This window comes from Panthera pardus, unplaced genomic scaffold, assembly GCF_024362965.1.
Source record: "Panthera pardus isolate Hobbes unplaced genomic scaffold, ASM2436296v1 HiC_scaffold_13, whole genome shotgun sequence".
NCBI classification, from domain to species: domain Eukaryota; kingdom Metazoa; phylum Chordata; class Mammalia; order Carnivora; family Felidae; genus Panthera; species Panthera pardus.
Window position 1 is genome coordinate 193,021,334 of NW_026526688.1, and position 23,828 is coordinate 193,045,161.

Below are 23,828 nucleotides of genomic sequence, written 5' to 3' on the forward strand. Positions count from 1 at the left end.
TGTGAGTGGGAAGCAGCAAAGACTACAAAGGACCAGAAGCATTACCACAAGCATGAAACCTACAGAGAACACAATGATACTAAATCCATATCTTTCAATAACCATTCTGAATGTAAATGGACTAAATGCTCCAATCAAAAGACTAGGGTATCAGAATGATAAAAAAAAAAAAAAAAAAAAAAGAAAGAAAAGAAAAGAAAACAAGATCCATCTATATGCTGCCTACAAGAGACTCGTTTTAGACATGAGGACACCTGCAGATTGAAAGTGAGGGGATGAAGACCATCTATCATGCTACTGGATGTCAAAAGAAGCTGGAGTAACCATATTTATATCAGACAAACTAGATTTTAAACCAAAGACTGTAACAAGAGATGAAGAAGGGCATTATATAATAATTAAAGGGTCTATCCATCAAGAAGAGCTAACAATTGTAAATGTTTACACCCCCAATATGAAATCACCCAAATACATAAATCAATTAATCATAAACATAAACAATCTCACTGATAAAGATACGGTAATTGTAGGTGACTTTAATACTCCACTTATAGCAATGGACAGATCATGTAGGCAGAAAATCAATAAGGAAACAGTGGCCTTGAATGACATACTGGACCAGATGGACCTAACAGATATATTCAGAATTTTCCATCCAAAAGCAGCAAAATACACATTCTTCTCAAGTGCACATGGAACATTCTCCAAAATAGACCACATACTTGGTCACAAAACAGCACTCAACAAATACGAAAGGAGTGAGATCATACCATTAATATTTTCAGATCACAACATTATGAAACTTGAAATCAACCACAAGAAAAAATTTACAAAGCCTCCATATACATGGAGGTTAAAGAACATCTTACTAAAGAATGAATGGGTCAACCAAGAAATTAAAGAAGAAATTCAATAATATGTGGAATCAAATGAAAATGAAAACACAACAGTCCAAACCTTTTGGGATGCATCAAAGGCAGTTCTAAGAGGAAAATACATTGCAATCCAGGCCTATCTCATGACACAAGAAAGATCCCAAATACAGAACCCTACCACACACCTAAAAGAACTAGAAACACAGCAGCAAAGAAAGCCCAAAGCCAGCAGAAGAAGAGAAATAGTAAAGATTAGAACAGAAATAAACAATATAGAATACAAAAAAAAAAAAAAAAAAACAGTAGAACAAATCAATGAATCTAAGAGCTGATTTTTTGAAAGAATAAACAAAATTGATAAACCCCTAGCCAGACTTCTCAAAAAGAAAAGAGAGAGGACCCAAATAAATAAAATCATGAATGAAAGAGGAGAGATCAAAACCAGCACCACAGAAATATGAACAATTATGAAAGAATACTGTGAAAAATTATATGTCAACAAACTGGACAATCTGGAAGAAATGGACAAATTCCTAGACACACACACACACACTACCAAAACTCAAACAGGAAGAAATAGAAAATTTGAACTGACCCATAACCAGCAAAGAAATTGAGTTATCAAAAATCTCCCAACAAATAAGAGTCCTAAGCCAGATGGTTTCCCAGGGGAATTTTACCAGACATTTAAAGCAGAGTTAATACCTATTCTTCTCAAGCTATTCCAAAAAATAGAAACTGAAGGAAAGCTTCCAGACTCATTTTATGAAGCCAGCATTACCTTCATTCCGAAACCAAAGACCTCACTAAAAAGGAGAATTACAGACCAATATCCCTAACGAATTCTCAACAAGATACTAGCCAATCAAGTTCAACAGTATATAAAAAAAAAATTATTCACCATGATCAAGTGGGATCCACTCCTGAGATGCAGGGCTGGTTCAATATTCACAAATCAATCAATGTGATACATCACATTAATAGAATAAAGAGTAAGAACCGTATGATCCTGTCAATAGACACAGAAAAAGCACTTGACAAAGTACAGCATCCTTTCTTAATAAAAACCCTCAAGAAAGTCAAGAGAGAAGGACTATATCTTAACATCATAAAAGCCATATATGAACAGCCCACAGCTAATATCTCCCTCAATGTGGAAAAACTGAGAGTTTTCCCCCTGAGATAAGGAACAAGACAAGGATGTCCACTCTCACCACTGTTGTTAACATAGTGTCGGAAGCTCTAGCCTCAGCAATCAGACAACAAAATGAAATAAAAGGCATCGAAATTGGCAAAGAAGTCAAACTTTCACTTTTCACAGATGACATGATACTCTACATGAAAAACCCAAAAGACTTCACCAAAACGCTGCTAGAATGATACATGAATTCAGCAAAGTCGCAGGATATAAAATCAATGTCCAGAAATCAGTTGCATTTCTATACACCAATAATGGAGCAACAGAAAGAGATACCAAGAAATTGATCCTATTTACAATTGTACCAAGAACCACAAAATACCTAGAAATAAACCTAACTAAAGAAGTAGAAGAGCTGTATGCTGAGAACTATAGGAAGCTTATGAAAGAAATTGAAGAAGACACAAAAAAATGGAAAAACATTCCACACTCCTGGATAGGAAGAACAAATATTGTTAAAATGTCGATACTACTGAGAGAAATCTACACATTTAATGCAATCCCAATGAAAACAGCACCAGCATTCTTCACAGAGCTAGAACAAACAATCCTAAAATTTGTATGGAACCACAAAAAAACCCTGACTAGCCAAAGTAATGCTGAAAAAGAAAACCAAAGCTGGAGGCATCACAATCCCAGACTTCAAGCTGTATTACAAAGTTGTAATCATCAAGACAGTATGGTATTGGCACAAAAACAGATACATAGACCAACGGAATAGAATACAGAACCCAGAAATGGACCCACAAATGTATGGCCAACTAATCTTCGACAAAGCAGGAAAGAGTAGCCAACGGAAAAAACACAGTCTCTTTAGCAAATGGTGCTGGGAGAACTGGACAGCGACATGCAGAAGAATGAAACTGGACCACATTCTTACACCATACACAAAAACAAGTTCAAAATGGATGAAAAGACCCAAATGTGAGAGAGGAAACCATCAAAATCCTAGAGCAGAAAACAGGCAACAATTTCTTTGACCTTGGCCGAAGCAACTTCTTATTTGACATGTCTCTGAAGGCAAGGGAAACAAAAGCAAAAATGAACTACTGGGACCTCATCAAAATAAAAAGCTTCTGCACAGCAAAGGAAACAATGAACAAAACTAAAAGACAACCAACGGAATGGGAAAAGATATTTACAATGACATATCAGATAAAGGATTAGTATCCAAAATCTATAAGGAATTTACCAAACTCAACACCTGAAAAACAAACAAACCAGTGAAGAAATGGGCAGAAGACATGAGCAGATACTTTTCCAAAGAAGACATGCAGATGGTCAACAGGCACATGAAAAGATGCTCAACATCACTCAGCATCAGGGAAATACAAATCAAAACCACACTGAAATACCAACTCACACCTGTCAGAATGGCTAAAATTAACAATTCAGGAAACAACAGATGCTGGTGAGGATGTGGAGAAAGGGGAACCCTCTTGCACTGTTGGTGGGAATGCAAACTGGTGCAGCCACTCTGGAAAACAATGTGGAGGTTCCTCAAAAAATTAAAAATAGAATTACCCTACAACCTAGCAATACCACTACTAGGAATTTATCCAAAGGATACAGGAGTGCTGTACCCCATTTGTACCCCAATGTTTATAACAGCGCTATCAACAATAGCCAAATTATGGAAAGAGCCCAGATGTTCATCAACTGATGCACAGATAAAGAAGTGGTATGTATATACAATGGAATACTACTCAGTGATGAAAAAGAATGAAATCTCGCCATTTGCAACAACGTGGATGAAACTGGAGGGTATTATGCTAAGTGAAATAAGCCAGTCAGAGAAAGACAGATATCATATGTTTTCACTCATATGTGAAATTTGAGAAACTTAACAGAAGACCATAGGGGAAGGGAAGGAAAAATAAGTTACAGAGAGGGAAGCAAACCATAAGAGACTCTTAAATACAGAGAACAAACTGAGGGTTGATGGGGGTGGGGGGTTGGGAAGGCAGGGAAAATGGGTGATGGGCATTGAGAAGGGCACTTGTTTGGATGAGCACTAGGTGTTGTATGTAAGGGATGAATCATGGGAATCCACTCCTAATGCCAAGACTATATTGTATACACTGTAAGTTAGCTAACTTGACAATGAATTATTTTTTTTAAAAAGAATATGTTTTATACATATATATATATATGAATATATACATAATGGAATATTACTCAGCCATCAAAAAGAATGAAATCTTGACATTTGCAATGATGTGGAGGGAGCTAGAATGTATTATGCTAAGCACAATAAGTCAATTGGAGAAAGACAAGTACCATATGATTTCACTCATATTTGGAATTTAAGAAATAAAACAGACAAATATATGAGAAGTGGGTGGAAGAGAAGAGAGGGAAACAAAGCACAAGAGATCCTTAATGGTAGAGAACAAACTATGGGTGACAGAGGGAGATGGGTGGGAGATGGGCTAGATGGGTGATAAGCACTAAGGAAGGCATTTGTTGTGATGAGCACTGGATGTTGTATGTAAGTGATTCATCACTGAAGTCTAGTCCTGAAACCAATATTGCACTGTATGTTAATTAACTAAAATTTAAATAGAGGCATGTGGGTGACTCAGTCGGTTAAGTGTCTAACTTCAACTCAAGTCATGATCTCACGGTTCATGGGTTCAAGCCCCAAATTGGGCTCCATAATGACAGTGTGGAGCCTGCTTAGGATTCTCTCTCTCTCTCTCTCTCTCTCTCTCTCTCTCTCTGCTCCTCCCCCACTCATGCTTTCTCTCAAAAATAGATAAATAAATAAGTTAAAAAATAATATTCTAGGGGCTCTCAGGTGGCTCAGTTGGTTAAGCATACAACTTCGGCTCAGGTCATGATCTCACAGTTCATGAGTTCGAGCCCTGCATCAGGCTCTGTGCTGACAGCTCAGAGCCTGGAGCCTGCTTCAGATTCTGTGTCTTCCTCTCCCTGTTTCTGGCCCCTCTCCCACGCTTGCTCTCTCTTCCTCTCAAAAATAAATTAAAATTTTTTTAATTTAAATTTCAATAACATTTAAATTAAAAAATAGAAGCAAAAAATAATAAAATAAATAAATAAAAATAAAATAAGTAAGGTAAATTTAAAAATATATATAAATTTCTGAGTACATTGTAGACAGCCCATAAACATTGACTCCCAATCTTTCTCTGTTCAAAATTTCTAAATGGACTTCTGGCAACTGTTTTTCAAGGGCTTTCTTTCCAAAGACAAAAGGAGGAAGCAGACAAGTCATGAGTGTCCACTGTGATACAGAACAAGTTTTCTACAGGAGGAATACTGCCACTTCCCTCAGCTGTTAATAATAACACCAGAACAAGAAGCACGGACTGGATGTCAGCAGTGAGCACTCGTGACCTTTCTAGGAACTTCTAAAGCAAATCACAGAAGTAACGTCTCTCCTTTTCCCTCTTCCCTTACCTCTATCCTTCCTTACTCAGCCATCTGATGTGTTCCCAAGACTTTCAAGCAGGCTCTTCTTCTGGAAGATTCTACCCCAGAGCTACATTTTCTCAGGTGTCCTGGTAGCAGCTCAAGTCTGGAAGTTCTAAACACACTGTGTTTGCATTTGTACTCCACCCTTCCTTCCAGAGATAACTCAGCTCTGTGGCCCAACTTCCACATTTGTAATCACAGCAGCACCCAGGCCTACACTTTGAAACCAATTTCACTTTCCCTATTTTGCCCTCCATGTTTAGTCAGGTGCATCTAAGACTCTGGCTACTGGTCTCTGTTTCAGAGCCCCAGAATGAAAAATGGGGTTAAAGGAAGCCTGATAATCATGATAGAACTAAGCATCGAGGACACACAGGTGAATGTGAGGCCATGAACTTCATTCTGCTCTAATGATGTTCAGGGTCTAGCTGGGAATACAGACACTGAGCTGGTGGTCATCCCATCACCCACAGGGAAAACATGCTAGAATTCTGTCCTGTGCAAATACACTCACGCTCATTCTCTCACACACTGAGAGGGTCCAGGTTGTGGGTGGGCCAACATGAGGTTCACACCCTCTCACCAGTGGGGTCCTGCCAAGGTCCTACAGCCTTTAAAGAGTTTTGGTCCATTCATTGGCCAGTCTTCCTCCAAGAGTACCATCTTATCTGTCTCCCAGGTTCAGTCAACAGGTTAACACACACTCTTCAGAACACCCTTTGCTGAAATTCTATGGTAAAAGTAAGACCTCATACGTGACTTTTTTCATGAAGTCTTTCCCAACTCTGGTCCACCAGGTGGATGGTGCTCATGTCTGAAACTCTGTGGCATGGTGCAGGCACGTGGCTCAGAGCAATGCAGGAGCCCCAGCATCAGGCGCACCGTGCATCTTTATTATGTGTTTGTAGGAATTTGTATTTTGTACGTTGTGGACTCATAAATTTCACTGAGTAGAAGTTAATAAAATGCCGTAGTCATTCAAATGGGAGTCATGGGGAAGTGAAAATGAAGAATTGGTCCCTGAGAAATCTTGCTAGAAATTTTGAAGAGGAAGGAGAAACAAAAAGAAATTGTGAAATGAAGAAAAAGGAATCAGAAATAATAGTCAATGCAGGCACAGGGCAGATGATCTTTCTGTGATCATCAGAAAGCAAGTTAAGATGGATGCAGAATGTTCTCTGATTGAGGCTCTAAATACTGTGTATGTCTATGTTTCAACAAGCATGATGAGGACTTCACTGAGTTCGCCTTAGCGGGCATCTACCAAGGGACTATAATGGACAAGCAATGTGCTGGACGAAAGAGGATGCAGGGGTGAGTAAAACGGTATCTTCCCTCAGGAACCCCAGCTTGTATGGGGCAGGGAAGAAGGGAACTATCAGAAGAAGGCCCTCTCCTGTTCCTGAACAGACAGCAGCTATCATCAATGCCTGAAATTCATGGGGAGGGCTGGTCTTCTCCAAGGCAGTAAGATTCCTGGAACTGAACTACACCTCTGGCTACCTCCCTGGAGGCCCATCTCTCCCTGGGTGCTGGCTCTCCATTTCCACCTGCAGACTCTGCTCCACCCTCCACCCACATTCCCTGGCTCCTGACTATTGCCCGGACAGGTGACAGTCTCCCACAGTACCAATATTTCCAAATTGTCAGCACTAAGCACCTGATAACACTCTGGTGAGTCTTGGCCACACGTCTCTTAGGTCTCGTGCCCAGGGCCATCTTGGGTCATAATGCAGCTCCTGGGTGTGACCTTGAGACAGCAGAACCAGGTGTCACCTGTTCAGGAATGTTCTGCCCCTGGTTTAACTTAAGGAGGTTCCATCTTGATAAGCAGGGACAAGTTTCAATACTTGCCTACCCACACTAAAAGACTGACAGAAAGTGATTTGTATGGGGGTAAGAGATTTTGGAAAAGGAAAATGAAGGAAAAGGAACATATAAAGAAGATAAAGTCCAAAGACCTACAAAGAAATACTGAGAAGCTATTATATAAAAGAAACATCAATGCTCTATTAGCCCAAAATAGAAATTGATGGGGATTTGGGAGCAATGGTATGGAAGTTTGTTGGGGAGGTATATTTATTATAGCTCTGTTTGTTTTTATTATTCGTAATATACTGGCTTGTATACCGTTCATTTAATTCAACTAACTATTTTTGCTTACTGTATTGCAGGCACTATTTTAGGTCATAAATATATACCACTCAACAAAAAGCCCCTAGATTCAATGAGCTTATATTCCAGGAGGCATGTATCATTTTTTATCATTGTTAAATCTAGTTAATAAAAGGTAATAATGTATAAAGAGCAATCGATGTCACAGAAGAACAAAAAAGACAAGAAAGAAATAAAAAATTTTAAAACTAACATAAAGGGATGCCTGGGTAGCTCCATTGGTTAAGCATCTGACTCTTGATTTCTGCTCAGGTCATGATCTCATGGTCCTGGGACCAGGCCACGTTGGGCTCCATGCTTGGGATTCTGTCCCTCCCTCTCCCTTTGCCCCTCCCGCACTTGAGGTCTTTCTCTCTCTCTCCCTCTTGCTCTCTCTCAAAAATAAATAAATGAATAAATAAATACATAAATACATAAATACATAAATAAATACATAAATAAATAAATTTGTAAAATGTTTTAAAAAATTTAAAAGCTAACATAAAGATACAGGAAGGACTAAAGCTGTCCACAAAATTTTTGTTACTCTTCTCATCACAGAGTAGAGCTTGTTTTCTCTCTTCTTCAACCTGGACAGGCCTGGTGACCGTTTTATTTTTTTATTTTTTTTTAATATATGAAATTTATTGTCAAATTGGTTTCCATACAACACCCAGTGCTCATCCCAAAAGATGCCCTCTTCAATACCCATCACCCACCCTCCCCTCCCTCCCACCCCCCATCAACCCTCAGTTTGTTCTCAGTTTTCAAGAGTCTCATGCTTTGGCTCTCTCCCACTCTAACCTCTTTTTTTTTTTTTTTTCCTTCCCCGCCCCCCCATGGGTTTCTGCCAAGTTTCTCAGGATCCACATAAGAGTGAAAACATATGGTATCTGTCTTTCTCTGTATGACTTATTTCACTTAGCATAACACCCTCCAGTTCCATCCACGTTGCTACAAAGGGCCATATTTCATTCTTTCTCATTGCCCTGGTGACCGCTTTAACCTGAAGAATGAATGTAGTGGAAGAGATGCTGTGCTAGTTAGGGGTCTAGACCCAGGCTCCCCTGGAAAGAGTTGAGGAACTCTGAAGACACGTAGCTGCACCACGGTGAGGTCATGTGGGGGGGCTGTGAGGAGGAGACGCCCTGAAATGACACAGAGAAAAAGAGCCCTGGCCATCCCCGCTCTGCCCACGCACCACAGCACCACCACACAAGTACAACGTCTGGGGCGTTCCAGTCGACTCAACCCCCCAGATGACTTCAGTGAAGCAGATCATCCAACTGATGCTAGCCAACACGCAGCATCTTGAAAGATAGTAAGTGATTGTCATTTTATGTCATTACAGTTTAGGGTAGTTTATCGGCAATAGGTAACCAAAACAGAAAGTGGAACCCAGAAGTGAGGTGATTTGTAACAGAACCCTGACACATGAGCATGATCGTTCATTCTCTGTGTACACTTGACCGAGATATTTGGTCACACACATGTGGATGTCACACTTAAATGGATGGACTCTAAGTAAAGCTGATTGCCCTCCATAATGTGGATGGGCCCCATTCAATTAGCTGAAGCCTTAAGAAAAAGACTGACCTCCCCCAAGAAAAAGAGAATTCTGCCAGCAAATAAACCTTCGGACCCAAGCTGCAACATCAACTCTTCCCTAGGTCTCTAGCCTGTCTGCACCCCCTTCAGATTTTGGACTTGTCAGTTGCCACAATCATGGGAGCTAATGCCTTAAAATAAACATCTCCTCTCCCCCCCCATCCCCGCCCCTCCTCACCTCTCTCTCACTCTCTCCCTCTCCCTGGAGAACACCGACTACCACAGCGTGGCACCAGCATTGGGAGTGAGTGGCAGGCTGGGGTAAGACAGACCTCAGGGAGGGGCACCCGGCTGGCTCAGAGGAGTGTAGGGCTGCTGATCTCAGGGTTCTGAGTTTAAGCCCCACCTTGGGTGTGGAGATTGCTTAAGTAAATAAAACTTTACAAAGAAAAAAGAAAGACAGAAAGACCTTAAGGGGACTGTTCCTAAAGGCTGGACACACAGGAAGGAAACTGTCACCGGAGCCTAAGAAAAAGTTGACCCATGTTAGATGGTTGTGGTAACACTGTCGTCCGCAGTAATAGAAATACTTGAGGAACTTAGGAATTTGCCTAAGGAGATTTCCAGGTAGAATGTCAGAGGCGCACCTCATTTCTTTTCACCGCACACGATAAGGTACAGATTCATTTTTAGACAGAATCAAGAGCAAACATTTCCAAGTCAGGATTTGCTGGGTTGGAAAATAAAGCTGCTTTTCATTCTTAGTCTTTCCTGGTAAAAGAATATCAAACTAAGAAATGGTCACGAGGCAGTAATCACATCCAGGGGCTGCCAGTAAACCATGTTCTCAGGGTCAAAACATCAGTGCTGGGACTCCCAGACTCTGAGACAGCAGAGAGACATTGTGATAGTTAGTCCACCTTTCCAGCATCCCAGGTAATGCCAGCCTTTCAGCAGACCCCTCCATGGTGTCCCTCATGTGAGTGATGTCCCCTGTATCTTGGATATGTCAACTTAGTTGAGCCCCCAAATAACTCCAGTCCCAGCCAACATCACAAGGAGCAGAAGAAACACGTAGTTAAGCCCAGTTGATCCAAGAGTCATGTAGAATAATGAAATGCTTTATGCTTTAGATCACTAAGTTTTGGAGTCGTTTATTATGTAGTCACAGATAAGCAAGATGCCAATTGTAGACCATTTGAAACTGAAGAATAATAAGGAAAGAAATCTACAAGAAACTTACTAAAGGCCTAAAATCAGTGGCGGAATAAGAATCAGCCGTTAACAATTCCCTTAACCCAGCAGTACCGTATTTCACTGCCTTTCTTCCATTTACATTCAGTTTTATATAGTTACGATTGTCATATACATTGTTTTTGATACTGGTTTTGTTTTGCCTGGGATCACGTAACATGTCAAATTTGTGTATATTAACACGTAGTTATAATAAAGACCTACAGAGGTAAGAAGAACTAGAAATACCAGGTCAAAATGGAATTACAAGGTTGAATAATTGACATAAAGTGAAGTTCTGGCCCAGTATAAAAGACCAAAGCAGGGAACAGTGACCCAGCAAGGAGTGGATGGGAAAAGAGGATCGCAGGAATGATCTCAGAACTCATCAGGGAAAAGATTTCTGATTCTGAGAAGTATGACTACACGGGAAATAGCATGCCAGACTTTCAACAACATAGAAAGAAGGAGATTAGTGACCAGAGTCATAACCTTGAAGTTAAAGTCTCAAGAGTCAGGGGAGCAACAGAAGTTATAAGTGTTCCAAGGACAACAAGCAGAGAGAAAGAAAATACTACATACATGATCTACAATATATAAGGAATGCCCGTAAGAAGAAATAAATAGGGGCAACTGGTTAAGCATCAGACTTCAGCTCAGGTCATGATCTCACAGTTTGTGAGTTCAAGCCCTGCATCGGGCTCTGTGCTAACAGCTCAGAGCCTGGAACCTGCTTTGGATTCTGTATCTCCCTCCCTGTCTGCCCCTCCCCTGCTTGCACTCTGACTCTCTCTGTCTCTCAAAAATAAATAAATGTCAAAAATTTTTTGTAAAAAACACAATTTTTGTATCTGTATTTATGAGGAATATTGATCTGAAGTTTTCTTTTCTTTCTTTTCTCATTTTTTTATTTTTATGTTTTTGTCTGGTTTGGGCAATACTAGCTTTATAAAAAAAAATTGGGAATTATTTCTTCCTCTTCTATGTCTGAAAGAAATTGTGTAGGATAGGTTTTCATTCTTCTTTAAATATCTGGAAGAATTCTACATTAAAACCACTTGGGCTTGGAGATTTCTTTCTTGGTAGTTTTTAAATTAAAAATTCAATTTCTTTGGGGTGCCTGGAAGGCTCAGTTGGTTAAGTGTCTGACTTTGGCTTAGATCATGATCTCACGGTTCTTGGGGTCGAGCCCTGCGTCGGGCTCTGTGCTGACAGCTCAGAGCCCGGAGCCTGCTTCAGATTCTGTGTCTCTCTCTCCCTCTGCCCCTCCCCCGCTCATTCGTTTTCTCTCTCTCTCTCTCTCTCTCTCTCTCTCTCTCTCTCTCTCTCTCTCTCAAAAATAAATAAAAATATTTTTAAAATTAAAAAAAAGAAAATTGGAAACGAATTTTTGTGGACCGAAATAGTTACCTCTACCCTATAGAATGAGATAAATCAGGGGCACCTGGGTGGCTCAGTGGGTTAAGACAGCTGTTGCCTGTCTCTTGGGTCACCCAGTCATCCCACAGACATAAGGTTGTAGGTAATGATCTCTGTGCTGATGGCTCAGAGCCTACTTCAGATTCTGTGTCTCCCTCTCTCTCTGCCCTTCCCCTATGCATGCTCTCTCTCTCTCTCTCTCTTTCTCTCTCTGTCTCTCTCTCTCTCTCTCTCAAAAACAAAATAAACACTAAAAAAAAAAATTTGTTTTTTTTAATAATGAGGTAAATCTACCTGTGCTAACACGGAAAGATCTCCAGGGCCATGTGTTTAATTTTTTAAAAAATAACAGTAAAACAAAAAATTAGAAACAACATAAATTTGGGGCACCTGGTGGCTCAGTGGGTTAAGCTTCCAACTCTTGATCTCATCCCAGATCATGATCTCAGGGTTTGGGAGTTCAAACCTGCCACCCGGCTCTGTGCTGACAGTGTGAAGTCTGCTTGGAATTCTGTCTCTCCTTCTCTCTCTGCCCCTTCCCTGCTTGTACTCTCTTTCTGTCAAAATAAATGAACTTAAAAAAAAAAAAAGGAAACAACATGGAGGACAGATACACTGAATTGTAATTTAAATAGCTTTAATACTAGGTATCCATTTTCATGTTGGCCTTGATCTCTATTTATTATTGTTAAAAGGTGACTGTGATACTGCCTTTCCAAAAACAATAGCATTAACACTTTGTGTGTATCGGGATTATTCCTCCTAATCCTCAGAATTTCCACATGTGGAAGAATTTCCACATCATTCCATTCTCCATTCTGAGATCATTGCAGCCCAGAGAAAGTATCTTGCCCAAAACTACACTGTGACTGACAGAGCCGAGATTTAAACCCCAGCCAGTGTCATTCCCGAAGTTGTGTCCTTAAACTCTCCGAGGATAAAGTGACCATACATTCTGGTATAAGTCTATGGACTCAGCATAATTAGTAACAGCATCCCCTTTGTCTTCAAAATGTCCCAGACATAGTAAATTCTGCGGTCACTCTACATACAGGACATACATAGGCAACATAGCACAGGGGGTGAGCCCAGTTTCTGGATCCAAATTTTGGGCGATTGACTCAAACTCTATTTCAATTTCTTCGTTTCTAAAATGGGGGCGGCAGTCAAGTGCCTCACACAGTTAGTTGTTATGGGACTCGGTGATTTCATATTTCTTAAGTGACAAGCACGTGGTACCGTATGAATTATTAACCCATTTACATAGTGTCTGCGTGTGTGTGTTTAATATTGACCGGGCGCCCTGACAAACATTAAAAAAGTCATGTGGTCCCTACGGAGCCTCGGGCTTGCTACCCGGTGATGATAATCTAACCAATAGCGTGAATTTACATTGAACAACAACAGAAATCTTAAAACTGTTACATGAAATGAAACTTAAACGTCCGCGTCGATCATTACCAAGTCAGGATAGATAGCGCTTGATTTTATCAACACTTTAAGTGTAGCCTAAGGGAAACGCCTCAACTTCTGATTTCTCAATTAACTATTTAATTACTGGGAAGCAAAACACTTACGGGACCGACCCCGGCAATCGTTGGCCTGGAAAAAAATGTGCAAGAATCGGGGGGCGGAAAGCGCGCGGGGAGGCTGGTGGGGTGGGGGGTTGGGGTGCGGATTTTACCGCTCGGCTCCCCGGGCTGCGGATGGTTTGCAGGCGGAATTCATTGCGCGATCCCACACTCCCAACAGAAATTGTGGCTCCCGTGCCCGCCTTCGGCAGCCTGAGAAGTAGCTTTTTGCTTCCGGCTGGTTCTACTTCATGCACAACTTCAAAAATCAGTTCTGTGGGTGAAACCAAACCCTGGGAATGAAAGTCAAGAAAGCGGTTCCCTCTGGGGGTGATTAGGTGGGAGGAGGAAAGAGGAACCCTCTGGAAAGGTTCCGCAGACTGATGTGGGTGGTGTTTTCAGGGTGGGTACCGATGCGTCGAACCGATGCACCTGACAGTGTAAATTTTATCTCACGTTCCAAAGTTAGTGTTTTGGTTTAATTTTGTCACTGAGCTCTCTGTCCCATTTATCCCTGGGGGCGCCAAGAAGTGCTGTTTTATATTCATGAATAAAACTCACTGTAGTGGTCTGGCCCCTCTGATGCCATCCTCCCCCCTCCCCTCCCGCTCCCCCCGCCACACACACACACACACACACACACACACACACACACACACACACCTGCAGGCTCCAGAAGCCTCCTAACCAGGCAGGTGTCACCGGTAACTCTCCGGGCCAGAGCCCGCGCACAGAAGTCCCCTGCAAAGCAGAGAGCGCCCGCGATCCTCCGCGCCCACCAGTTGCGCGCCTGCAGCGCGGCGGCGAGCGCGGAGGGGGGCCTCGCCAGCGCCGCGCACCTTGCCCAGAAGGCGGGCGTCTGCGCCCAGGGATCCGCCGCGGAACCGCGCGCTCCCCGCCCGCCCGCGCGCGCAGGTGCCGACGCCAGGCGCTCCCGCGAGCGGCGCGGAACGTCAAGGCCAGCGCTCCCCAGCCGGCACTGGCCGGCGGGCTCTCCGGCGGAATACAAGATGCTTTGTTTTCGCGCGCGGTGCCCCGCCGCGCCCCGCCGCGCGCCACCGGACGCCGACTCACCCCAGCTCGGGTCGCACGATTTGGGTGTAGGTGTAGCACCGTCCGAGGATTATCTCGTAAAAATGGGCGGTGGTGCCCGCCCCCTTCCACTCCTGGTGCTGGGGCGGCTGGCGCCACATCACGATCCCCACCACCACCGCGATGATCACCACGACCAGGAGACCGAAAACCACGCAGAGACAGATCCGGGCTTTCTTGGAAATGTCGCAGCAGGGTTTCTCCCCGGACACGGGCCTGAACCTGTGGTCGGCCATGGGGTCCGCCGTGGGGTCCGCTCGCGAAGTTGCAGGAGAGACCACCCGCGGCCGGTCCGAAAGCGAGGACGGAGCTAGCCCGGTTCTGAAAATGCACCTCCCCTTTATCTTGCACGGCTTCCTTTCCCACCCCCGCCCCCTCTTCCAAAGTCCCTTGGCCGGCAGGACCAATAAGGATTTCAAGGACTTGAAAGGCCTCTACGACTACCGCCGCCGCTCACTTCCAGACTCCTGAGCAGACAAGGACCACGCTTTGCAGTTGCAGGAAAAAGCGGCCTCCTTAAGCTTTCTCTGCAGGCCCCGGAAAAACACAATATATCCTTATGCTTCTCCACCAGCTCCCTTGTTCAACCTTGCACTTTACAATTTAGCCCCACCCCCTCCTGGAAAGTGTGAAGGCCGGCTGCCTACCTCTGCACCTGCCCATAAGCAATGCTGTCTGTGGGGTGGGGGGAGAAGGAGAGGGAGGGTGCCCTACCTCTACTTGACAAGTTTGACAAATGCCTGCTCAGCCCTCTTCAAAAGCTCCACTCAAGCCTCGTCCCTTAACTCAAGTGGCATCAGTAATGAAACCTGGGTTCAAACTCGGCACCTCTACCCACTACTGGAGTGATACTGGGCACGTTATTTGATCTCTCTGTGCTTCAGATTTAAGACTGGGATAATGGCAGCGTCTACTTCATGGGGTATGGTGAGGGTTAAGAGAGTTCACATTTACAATGTGCTTAGCACCATGCCTGGCACAGGCTGAGTGTTCAATAAATGTTAGCTATTACCACCTGCTTCCATAACCCATGGGATGTGCTTGGAAAAGTATCTGGCATGCCGTAAGCACTCCAAGTGGTGGTTCAATAAATAATCGACTGACTAGTCTCAGATATGCCCTGCCTGTCCTCTCTCAAGGTTCCTTAGCAGTAAGACCATCTGTGACATTCAGCAGAGACCTAAGGAAAGTGAAAAATCAAGCCACAGGACTTCCTGGGCCAAAAGTTCTCCAGAGGGTGAAGTGCAAAAACTCTGAGGCAAAAAAAAAAAAAAAAAAAAAAAGCCCTTGACCTGTGGCAGCAGCAGCAAGGAGGCCATTGGAGCTGGAATGCAGGGTTAAGGGAGACCGAACAGGTCAGAGAGTAGCAGGGGACCAGATCACTAATAGCCCTGTGGGACAGGATAAGGACTTTTTGGATTGTGAATTTTATTTTGAACACATTCAAGGTCATTGGGTGACTTGACCAGGCATGACATTTAAAATTTTGTTTTAATGTTCATTTATTTCTGAGAGAGAGACAGAGCACAAGCAGGGAAGGGCAGAGAGAGAGATAGGGAGACACAGAATCCGAAGCAGGCTCCAGGCTCTGAGCTGTCAGCACAGAGCCCGACGTGGGCTTGAACTCACAAACCATGAGACCGTGACCTGAGTCAAAGTCTGAAGCTTAACCAACTGAGCCCCCCAGGCGCCCCTGGCTTGACGTTTTAAATGCTCAATCTGGCTTCTGCGCTGAGAATAAATTGTAGGAAAGTAAGGAAGGATGGAAAGGTGGAGACCGGTTACGATGACTTTGACCAGGAGAGTAGTAACAAGAGAGTCAAGAAAATAATCAGTTGGATCCTGGATACGTTTTGAAAGTAGCAGCAACAAAGGATTTGCTGTGGAGTCAGATGGGGGAGGGGGGTTGCAAGAAAAAGGAGTCAAAGAGCAGTCCAGGAATTTGGGTCTGAGTAACTCACCAAAGGAAGGACAGCGCTGCCATTTATAGTGATGGAAAAACTGGGGGTGAGATAGATTTGGTTTGGGGAAAAAAGGTTCCAACCAAAAATTTGGTTTGGGAGGTAAGTTTGAGATGTTCAGTAGACCCCAAGTAGGGGACATCAGGTAGCTATTTGGGTAAAAATATCTGGAATTCAAGGGGTCAGTACTGGAAACATAAATATGGGAGGCTTTACCATACAGACAGTTTTTATTTATTTTTATTTTTTTAAGTTTATTTATTTATTTTGAGAGAGAGAGAGAGAGAGAGAGAGAGAGAGCACGAGCAGGGGAGGGGTATAGAGAGGGGAAGAGAGAGAATCCGAAGCAGGCTCCACGTTGTCAGCACAGAGTCCCCACGCAGGGCTGGATCTCACAAAGCTGTGAGATCATGACTGGCTGGAAATCAAGAGTGGGATGCTCAACCGACTGAGCCACCCAGGAAGCGCCCCCTACAGACAGTTTTTATTTATTTATTTATTTATTTATTTATTTATTTATTTATTTAAATTTGCAGGGGCGCCTGGGTGGCTCAGTCCGTTAAGTCAGCTCAGGTCACGATCTCGAGGTCCGTGAGTTCGAGCCCAGTGTCGGGCTCTGGGTTGATGGCTCAGAGCCTGGAGCCTGCTTCCGATTCTGTGTCTCCCTCTCTCTCTGCCCCTCCCCCGTTCATGCTCTGTCTCTCTCTGTCTCAAAAATAAATAAACGTTAAAATTTTTTTTTTAAAAATAAATTTGCTTAACGTTTATTTATTTTTGAGACAGAGAGACACAGAGCATGAACAGGGAAGGTTCAGAGAGAGAGGGAGATGCAGAATTCAAAGCAGGCTCCAGGCTCTGAGCTGTCAGCACAGAGCCCGACGCGGGGCTCGAACTCATGGACCGCGAGATCATGACCTGAGCCGAAGTCGGACACTCAACCGACTGAGCCATCCAGGCACCCCCCCTACAGACAGTTTTTAAAGCCAAGGGGATAAACAGAAGTTTCAGAGACTCAATGAGTACTGAAGGTCAGGAAGATGAGGAGGGCTCGGGCAAAGGATGCTGGCGAGGGCGACCCCTGAGACAACAGCCTGAGACCAGACAGAGAGCTACCAGTGCACACTCGACAAGAGCCATTGCAGAGGAAGGTGGAGGGACAGAGCCCGATGAGAGTAGGTTCATGAGAGTGTGTGAGAGGAAGACGTGTCAGTGATCTCGATGGCTCGTCCTGAAGACTTTCTGTCAAACGGATAGAGAAATGAGGACGTAGCAGGAGGACAAAATGTTGTCTCTGAGGACAGACCTACAACCTTATGTCTGTGGGATGACTGGGTGACCCAAGAGACAGGCAACAGCTGATAATGCAGAAGAGGGGAGAATTGCTGGAAAAAGCTTAAAATTTGCAAAGCTCATGCGGAGGTGGTAGGAAACTGAGGCACGGCGGGGGGGGGGGGGTGTGGGTGGGAGTCCAGCTGCCTCACAGAAGGAAGGTAGAGAACACGGCTTAGTGGACTGGCCGGCAGGGACACGTGGACACCCTCGTGAGCGCTTCTCAGTGAAATGAGTGGGTGAGAGCTGGTAGAACGCAGGAGGCGAGCAGAGTGGGTGGATGGAGTAAGGAAATGAGAGACGGTCTCGGGGTGTCGTTAGGCGGTCAGGAATTTAAAGAAAGGCCAGTCAGTGAGGGGGTGTTCTTCTTGTCTAGCTGCTCCCCGCTGCCTAGTAGAAAGGGCAGAAAGTAGGCAGAGAGGGAGGTGTGATGAGGCTGGGGTTTGTGGGTTTGCCAGCGCAGACACACAAAGCGACAAAGCCTGTTGCGGCTTAAACAGCAGAAACTTACTGTCTCACGGTTGTGGAGCCTCACATCAAGGTATCCATGGGGCTGATTTCCTCTGAGTCCTCTCTCCCTGGCTTGTAGACGGCTGCCCTCTTGCTGTGTCCTCACACGGTCTCCCCTCTGTGTGTCCCCGTATCTCCATTCCAATTTCTTCTTCTTCTTAGGGCACCGGTTTTATCAGATTAGGGCCCACCTCAATGACCTCATTTTGACTGAAATTACCTCTTTCAAGGCCCCGTCTCCAAATCCAGTCACCTTCAGCATTGAAATGTGGGGCAAGGGGGACACCGATCAGCCGATCACCCCAGGTAAGTACAATGGAGTAAGAGAAAAGCAAGGAGGGAAGCAAAGATGGGATTTTAATAATGGGCCATCTCTCCAAAGGCCCGCAGAAACTGAAGTCAGGGCAGAAGGAGGGTTTGAGACACTGAAGAGGAGAGCCCAGGTCCGGGGAGGTCCTTAGGAGGCCAAAATGTTGCTAGAGGAGGGAACATCTCCACTTACAAGTCGCTCCTTCCAAAACCGAGCTGTTCACCTTCCTCCTTCAAACCGGTTCCCATCTCCTTTTCTAGTTGTTGTTGTTATTTTTGTTGTTGTTGTTGTTGTTGTTTAGGTAAGCTCCATGTCCAATGTGGGACTTGAACTCATGACCCTGAGATCAAAAGTCGCATGCTCTACTGACCGAGCCAGCCCGGTGCCCTTCCTTTTCTGGTCTTTTGAAATCTGGCAAAAAGAATCCACATCCCCACTCCATGGCTCAAATCTTCTGCACTCCTTCCCCTCATCCCACATACCCACCTAGAAGTTGGTTCCTTCTGCCTACACACCATTAAGTATCCACTTTGTTATTTCCACTACCACTGGCTTAGTCTAAGAGAAAGTCTACCTTCTTTCTCACCTAGGAAGAGCTCCCAGCCGATCTCCCCAAATCTGCCCTCTCCACCTCCTCTATCATCCTTTCCACCACAGACAGGGGGGTGGCTTCCTTTTAGCCAACCTTTGTAAAGAAGTAACTTTTGAAGCATCGTCCTGATGACCTCACCTCTCCACTCGTTCTCGACCTAGCAAGAAGTGCATAAGCCCCTGGCTACTCCCCCAGCCTGCACGGGCACGTCTGTCCCCAACCCCAAGGCGCTCCAGAACTGCCAGCCTTCCCTCTGTCCCCAACCAGACCAAGCTCTTCCCCGGAGCCTTCAAAGTTGCCATTGCCTCCCCATCCTAACTCTTACTGATCTCCTTCATGTGACGTCCTCAGGTAGCCTATCCAAATCCCATGTAGCTGCCAAACTGGGTTCTATCTCCAAATGGAACACTTTCCTAACAGAATAACACAGATACCCATAGATCTCCCGGGCCAGTACTGTTCTCCAAAGCTCTGGTCTGGACAGCCCAGCCCTGGAACACATCCTCTGAAAATTTTTTCTGGATGTCCCCTCCCAACAGGACTCGGAGTTTGCTCCGAGTTTGCTCGGCTAAGTTGGCAGGAATTGAAGCTTATTACCTTAGTGTCCCAGGACTCAAAGTGGTATCCACAAGGGCTTGATGAATGAATAAATAAATGAATGACCAAGCAAAATTTTATTCGTGGCACCCATTATTCTACCCTTTCTAAACTGCATTCATAGAGCTGTTCTCACAACCCCAGATCAAAACAAAATTATGTGGAAATGGGATGAGAAATGTTGGTTTTGCTGAGCATCCTCTTCTCTGCTCATCATCTCGCTTCCTCGACACTCTTGTCCTAAGCACAAATGTCCTTTTATATATATAAAGACGGTGCAAGGTCAAAATCACTTCATGTGATGAGCACTGGGTGTTGTCTGGAAACCAATTTGACAATAAACTTCATATACTGGGGAAAAAAAAGTATTGGTGGGATAATAGTTCCTGTTCTACAATGTAGGTTCAATCTTCAATAAATCTACTCATAAAAACAAAACAAAAGAAAACAAAACAAAACAAAATGACTTCATGTGTAACAAAGCTTGGCACCCATTCCTTGCTGAACCGAGCAGTCCACTATTATTCAGGCTTGTAAAATCTTGAAGAGCTGCCGCAAAACAGCCCCTTTCGAAAGGGTGTTTATTTTTGATAATAAATACACATGAAGTGCAAGTCAAATAGAACAAAGTGATATGTGCAGAAAATCATTCTTTCTGCTTCCCTGGACTTGCCTCTTACTATAGTAAGGAGCAAGCAGCATTCATACAGATATGTAGATACAGAGAAGCAAGCTGTCACAGTTTCATAAAAATCATAGTGTATCGTATGTCCTGTTGTGCACCAGGCTTTCTTCACATAGTGATATGTGTTGAAGACATTCTCTATCAGCACACATTGCTGTACTTAATTCTATTAAGTGACTTCTAGGATTCCATTGTATAGCTTACTAAAGTCTGTTTAACTAGACCCATATCAGTGGGCACTTAGATTTTCTGCTCCTTTGTTATGACATAAAATTTTGGAATAAATATTCTTGTGTCAGCAAATTTAAAAAGTAGGTTTCCAGGGTCAAAGGGCCTAGTGCCCCCAGACGTCCCAGGATCCACTCTGCAGTGATCCCTACAGATCTGTTTGAATGCCTTCCCCCACTTTCTCTTTGTCCTTGAACAGCGTGATCTAGTGTCGCTTTCTTTCCAAAGCCCTCCTAGAATCTACTCTGATTCATTGGGATCTCTCCTGTCTGCACGCAGCCATCCAAACACTACTCATGCCATCCCCCCAACTTATCCACGGCTTCACTTTCCCCAGGTTCAATTACCAGTGGTGACCGTGTTCCGAGGCAGATGCTCCTTCTGAAAAATAGCCAGAAAGTCAATAACGGGCTGGCGCTATTCACATGCCGGCACCGTTCACCTCCCTGCATCTCTGATCTCGCAGGCATCAACATAAGAAGAAAGGTGAGTACAATACAATAACACATTCTGACAGAGAGATCACATTCACATGCCTTTTATTACAGTACATTGTTATAATTGTTCTATTTTATCATTAATTATTGTTGTTAATCTCTTACTGTGCCTAATTTACAAATTGAACGTTTTCATAGGTGTGTATGTATAGGCACAAACATAGAATAAATATAGGGTTCAGTGCCAACGGCATCCCCTGGGGGTCTTGGAACGTGCCCCGTGGTTAAGGGGGACCACTGTACTTATTTGTTGGCTTCTTGCTAGATGTCAGACATTCGGCTAAGTTCTCTGTATGTCACCTGATTCAACTCTCAAAATAATTCAGTGATACCCACGGATATTTTTAAGCCCATTTTACAGAAGAGGAACTTGTCCTCCAGAGAAGCTTTGATTACTTGCCCGAGGGGAAGGGCCCACTCAGGTCTACCTGATCAGAAAGGCTGTGTTCTTACTGCTCTACACAGGGATTCCTCAAGGCCAGTCTATGTCTGTCCCTTCAGCAAGCTATCATGGTGCCTGGCACAAGGTCCCTAATACTGATTGAATGAACGAATGTCAAAATACACCATTTTTGGAGCCTCAGTGCATTGTAACTATGTGCAAATAAGTCCACAATGACAACATTACCATGTGTCGAGTGCCTAGCCTGTCTTAGGTATGTCTGTTATCCCAGGTAATCCCTACTTTTTCAAAAAAGTTTTTCTGGGGGCACCTGGGTGGCTCAGTCGGTTAAGCGACTGACATTGGCTCAGGTCATGATCTCACAGTTTGTGTGTTCAAGGCCCGTGTCGGGCTCTGTGCTGACAGCTCGGAACCTGGAGCCTGCTTTGGATTCTGTGTCTCCCTCTCTCTCTGCCCCTCCCCAACTTATACTCTGTCTCTCTGTCTGTCTGTCCGTGTCTCTCTCTCAAAAATAAATAAATATAAAAAATTTTAAAAAGTGTTTTTGTAACGCTTATTTATTTTTGAGGGGGGGAGGGGCAGAGAGCGAGAGGGAGACCGAGGATCCAAAGCAGGCTCTGTGCTGACGGCTGAGAGCCCAATGTGGGGTTCGAACCCACCAACCATGAGATCGTGACCTGGGCCTAAGTTGCACACTCAGCTGACTGAGCCACCCAGGCGCCCCAATCCCTACTTTAACCTGACAAGTAGGCATTACACTGTGTCCATTTTACAGAGGAAAAAAATGAAATTCAAAAGTGCAACTTGCCCCAAATCAGAACACAGTTAGATGGCGTCCTGGGAGGGTGGTCACTTTCTTTTGCATTTGAAATCTTTATCCCCAAGGGCATACTAGAGTGTCTGACACTTGTAGCTGAACACCTCACTTGTGGAAAGAGAAATACCAAATGAGAAGGTTCACAAAGGAAATGACTTTGCAGGAGTAAAAGACTGCAGGGTCGTTTTAGATTCCGTTTTCCAAGGTTCATTACATTTAACAGAAGGAGAAACTAAAAGCTGAAGTGCTCCCAAATCACTGCTGATTCAAAACCAGAAATGAAGACAAAGCCAAGTCCGAGAGTGTAACTGTGTGAATGTGGAAAAACCTGCATTCTTGGGCAATGCTAGTGTGAGTGCCACTTGGTACATCCTCTTGGACTGCCAGGATCTTGAAAAACTCTAGGGCACGAGAGGAGTGACTACCTCTGAGCCACATAGCTGGCATATGGAAGTGTGGGTCCTAGCACGTGGGTTTTGAGCTCTCTTCTTTCCTTCATTAGCTATTTTTAAATCATTCAAGGAATACAATCACATTTTACAAATTGGAAAGAGAAAAAGAAGAAAAATGTCCCCACCCACGTTCCAAAACCCTAACCCAACTACCTTTAACATTTTGGTATCTTTTCTTCTAGCCTTTCTTTTAATCTCTGATGGCTTTAAAAGTAGCTATACTATATATTATTTGATATTTTATATATACATATATACATTTTTTTTTTAATTTCTGCTCTTTCCACTTCACTGTGGTTCCTGCCAGCCTCTGTCTCCTCTCCCAAAACACTGGTCCTGCCAGCCTCTGTCTCCTCTCCCAAAACACTGAGTCAGGTTCAGATCCCCGTTCTGCACCCCTTGGTAGCTTTGAGCTGAGTATCTGATCCTGTATATCTCCCCATGTCTTGGGCTGTTTGTAAGACCCTGTAAAGAACAGCACTGGTACAACTTCTTAGAAATGGGGCTTCTTCCTTTCCTTACACCTCCCATTAGAAGGTTGGCTCCATGAGAACAGGACCAATGCCCATCTTTGTCCACCACTGAGCCCCTAACATCAGATCAATGCCTGGTATGAAATTGGCATTCAAGCAATGCTTTCAGAAAACCCAGTGACAACAGACTGATCATCCACCAGGAATAGAGAAACTAATAGGTCCAAGGTCTTCAACAGATTCCCCAGCTATAACCCATCCATCAACGTCTGTTGTTCATCTGCTGAGTGGTGAAGTGCAGTGTTGAAGGGAAAAGATGGGAGAGGCTAGGGTTAATTACATAATTCTTCTTTTTCCTCCTTCAGCAATAATTGCTAACCTTGTCACATGTCAAATACGTTGTGTACAATGCCCTACAGCAATTGCTGTCATGTAAACAGTTTATT

The 23,828-nt window shown here is 44.0% G+C and overlaps 1 protein-coding gene across 1 annotated transcript in view; it reads right to left on the minus strand.

The window, feature by feature from the left end:
- CD38 (CD38 molecule) overlaps positions 1-14,880 on the minus strand; it is a 57,342-nt gene extending 42,462 nt beyond the window's left edge. The window contains exon 1 of the mRNA XM_019453658.2: positions 14,511-14,880. Coding sequence (XP_019309203.2) covers positions 14,511-14,764 — 254 coding nt within the window. The 5' untranslated portion in view covers positions 14,765-14,880. The remainder of the gene's footprint in view (positions 1-14,510) is intronic.
- Between the last annotated feature and the right edge of the window lie 8,948 nt (positions 14,881-23,828).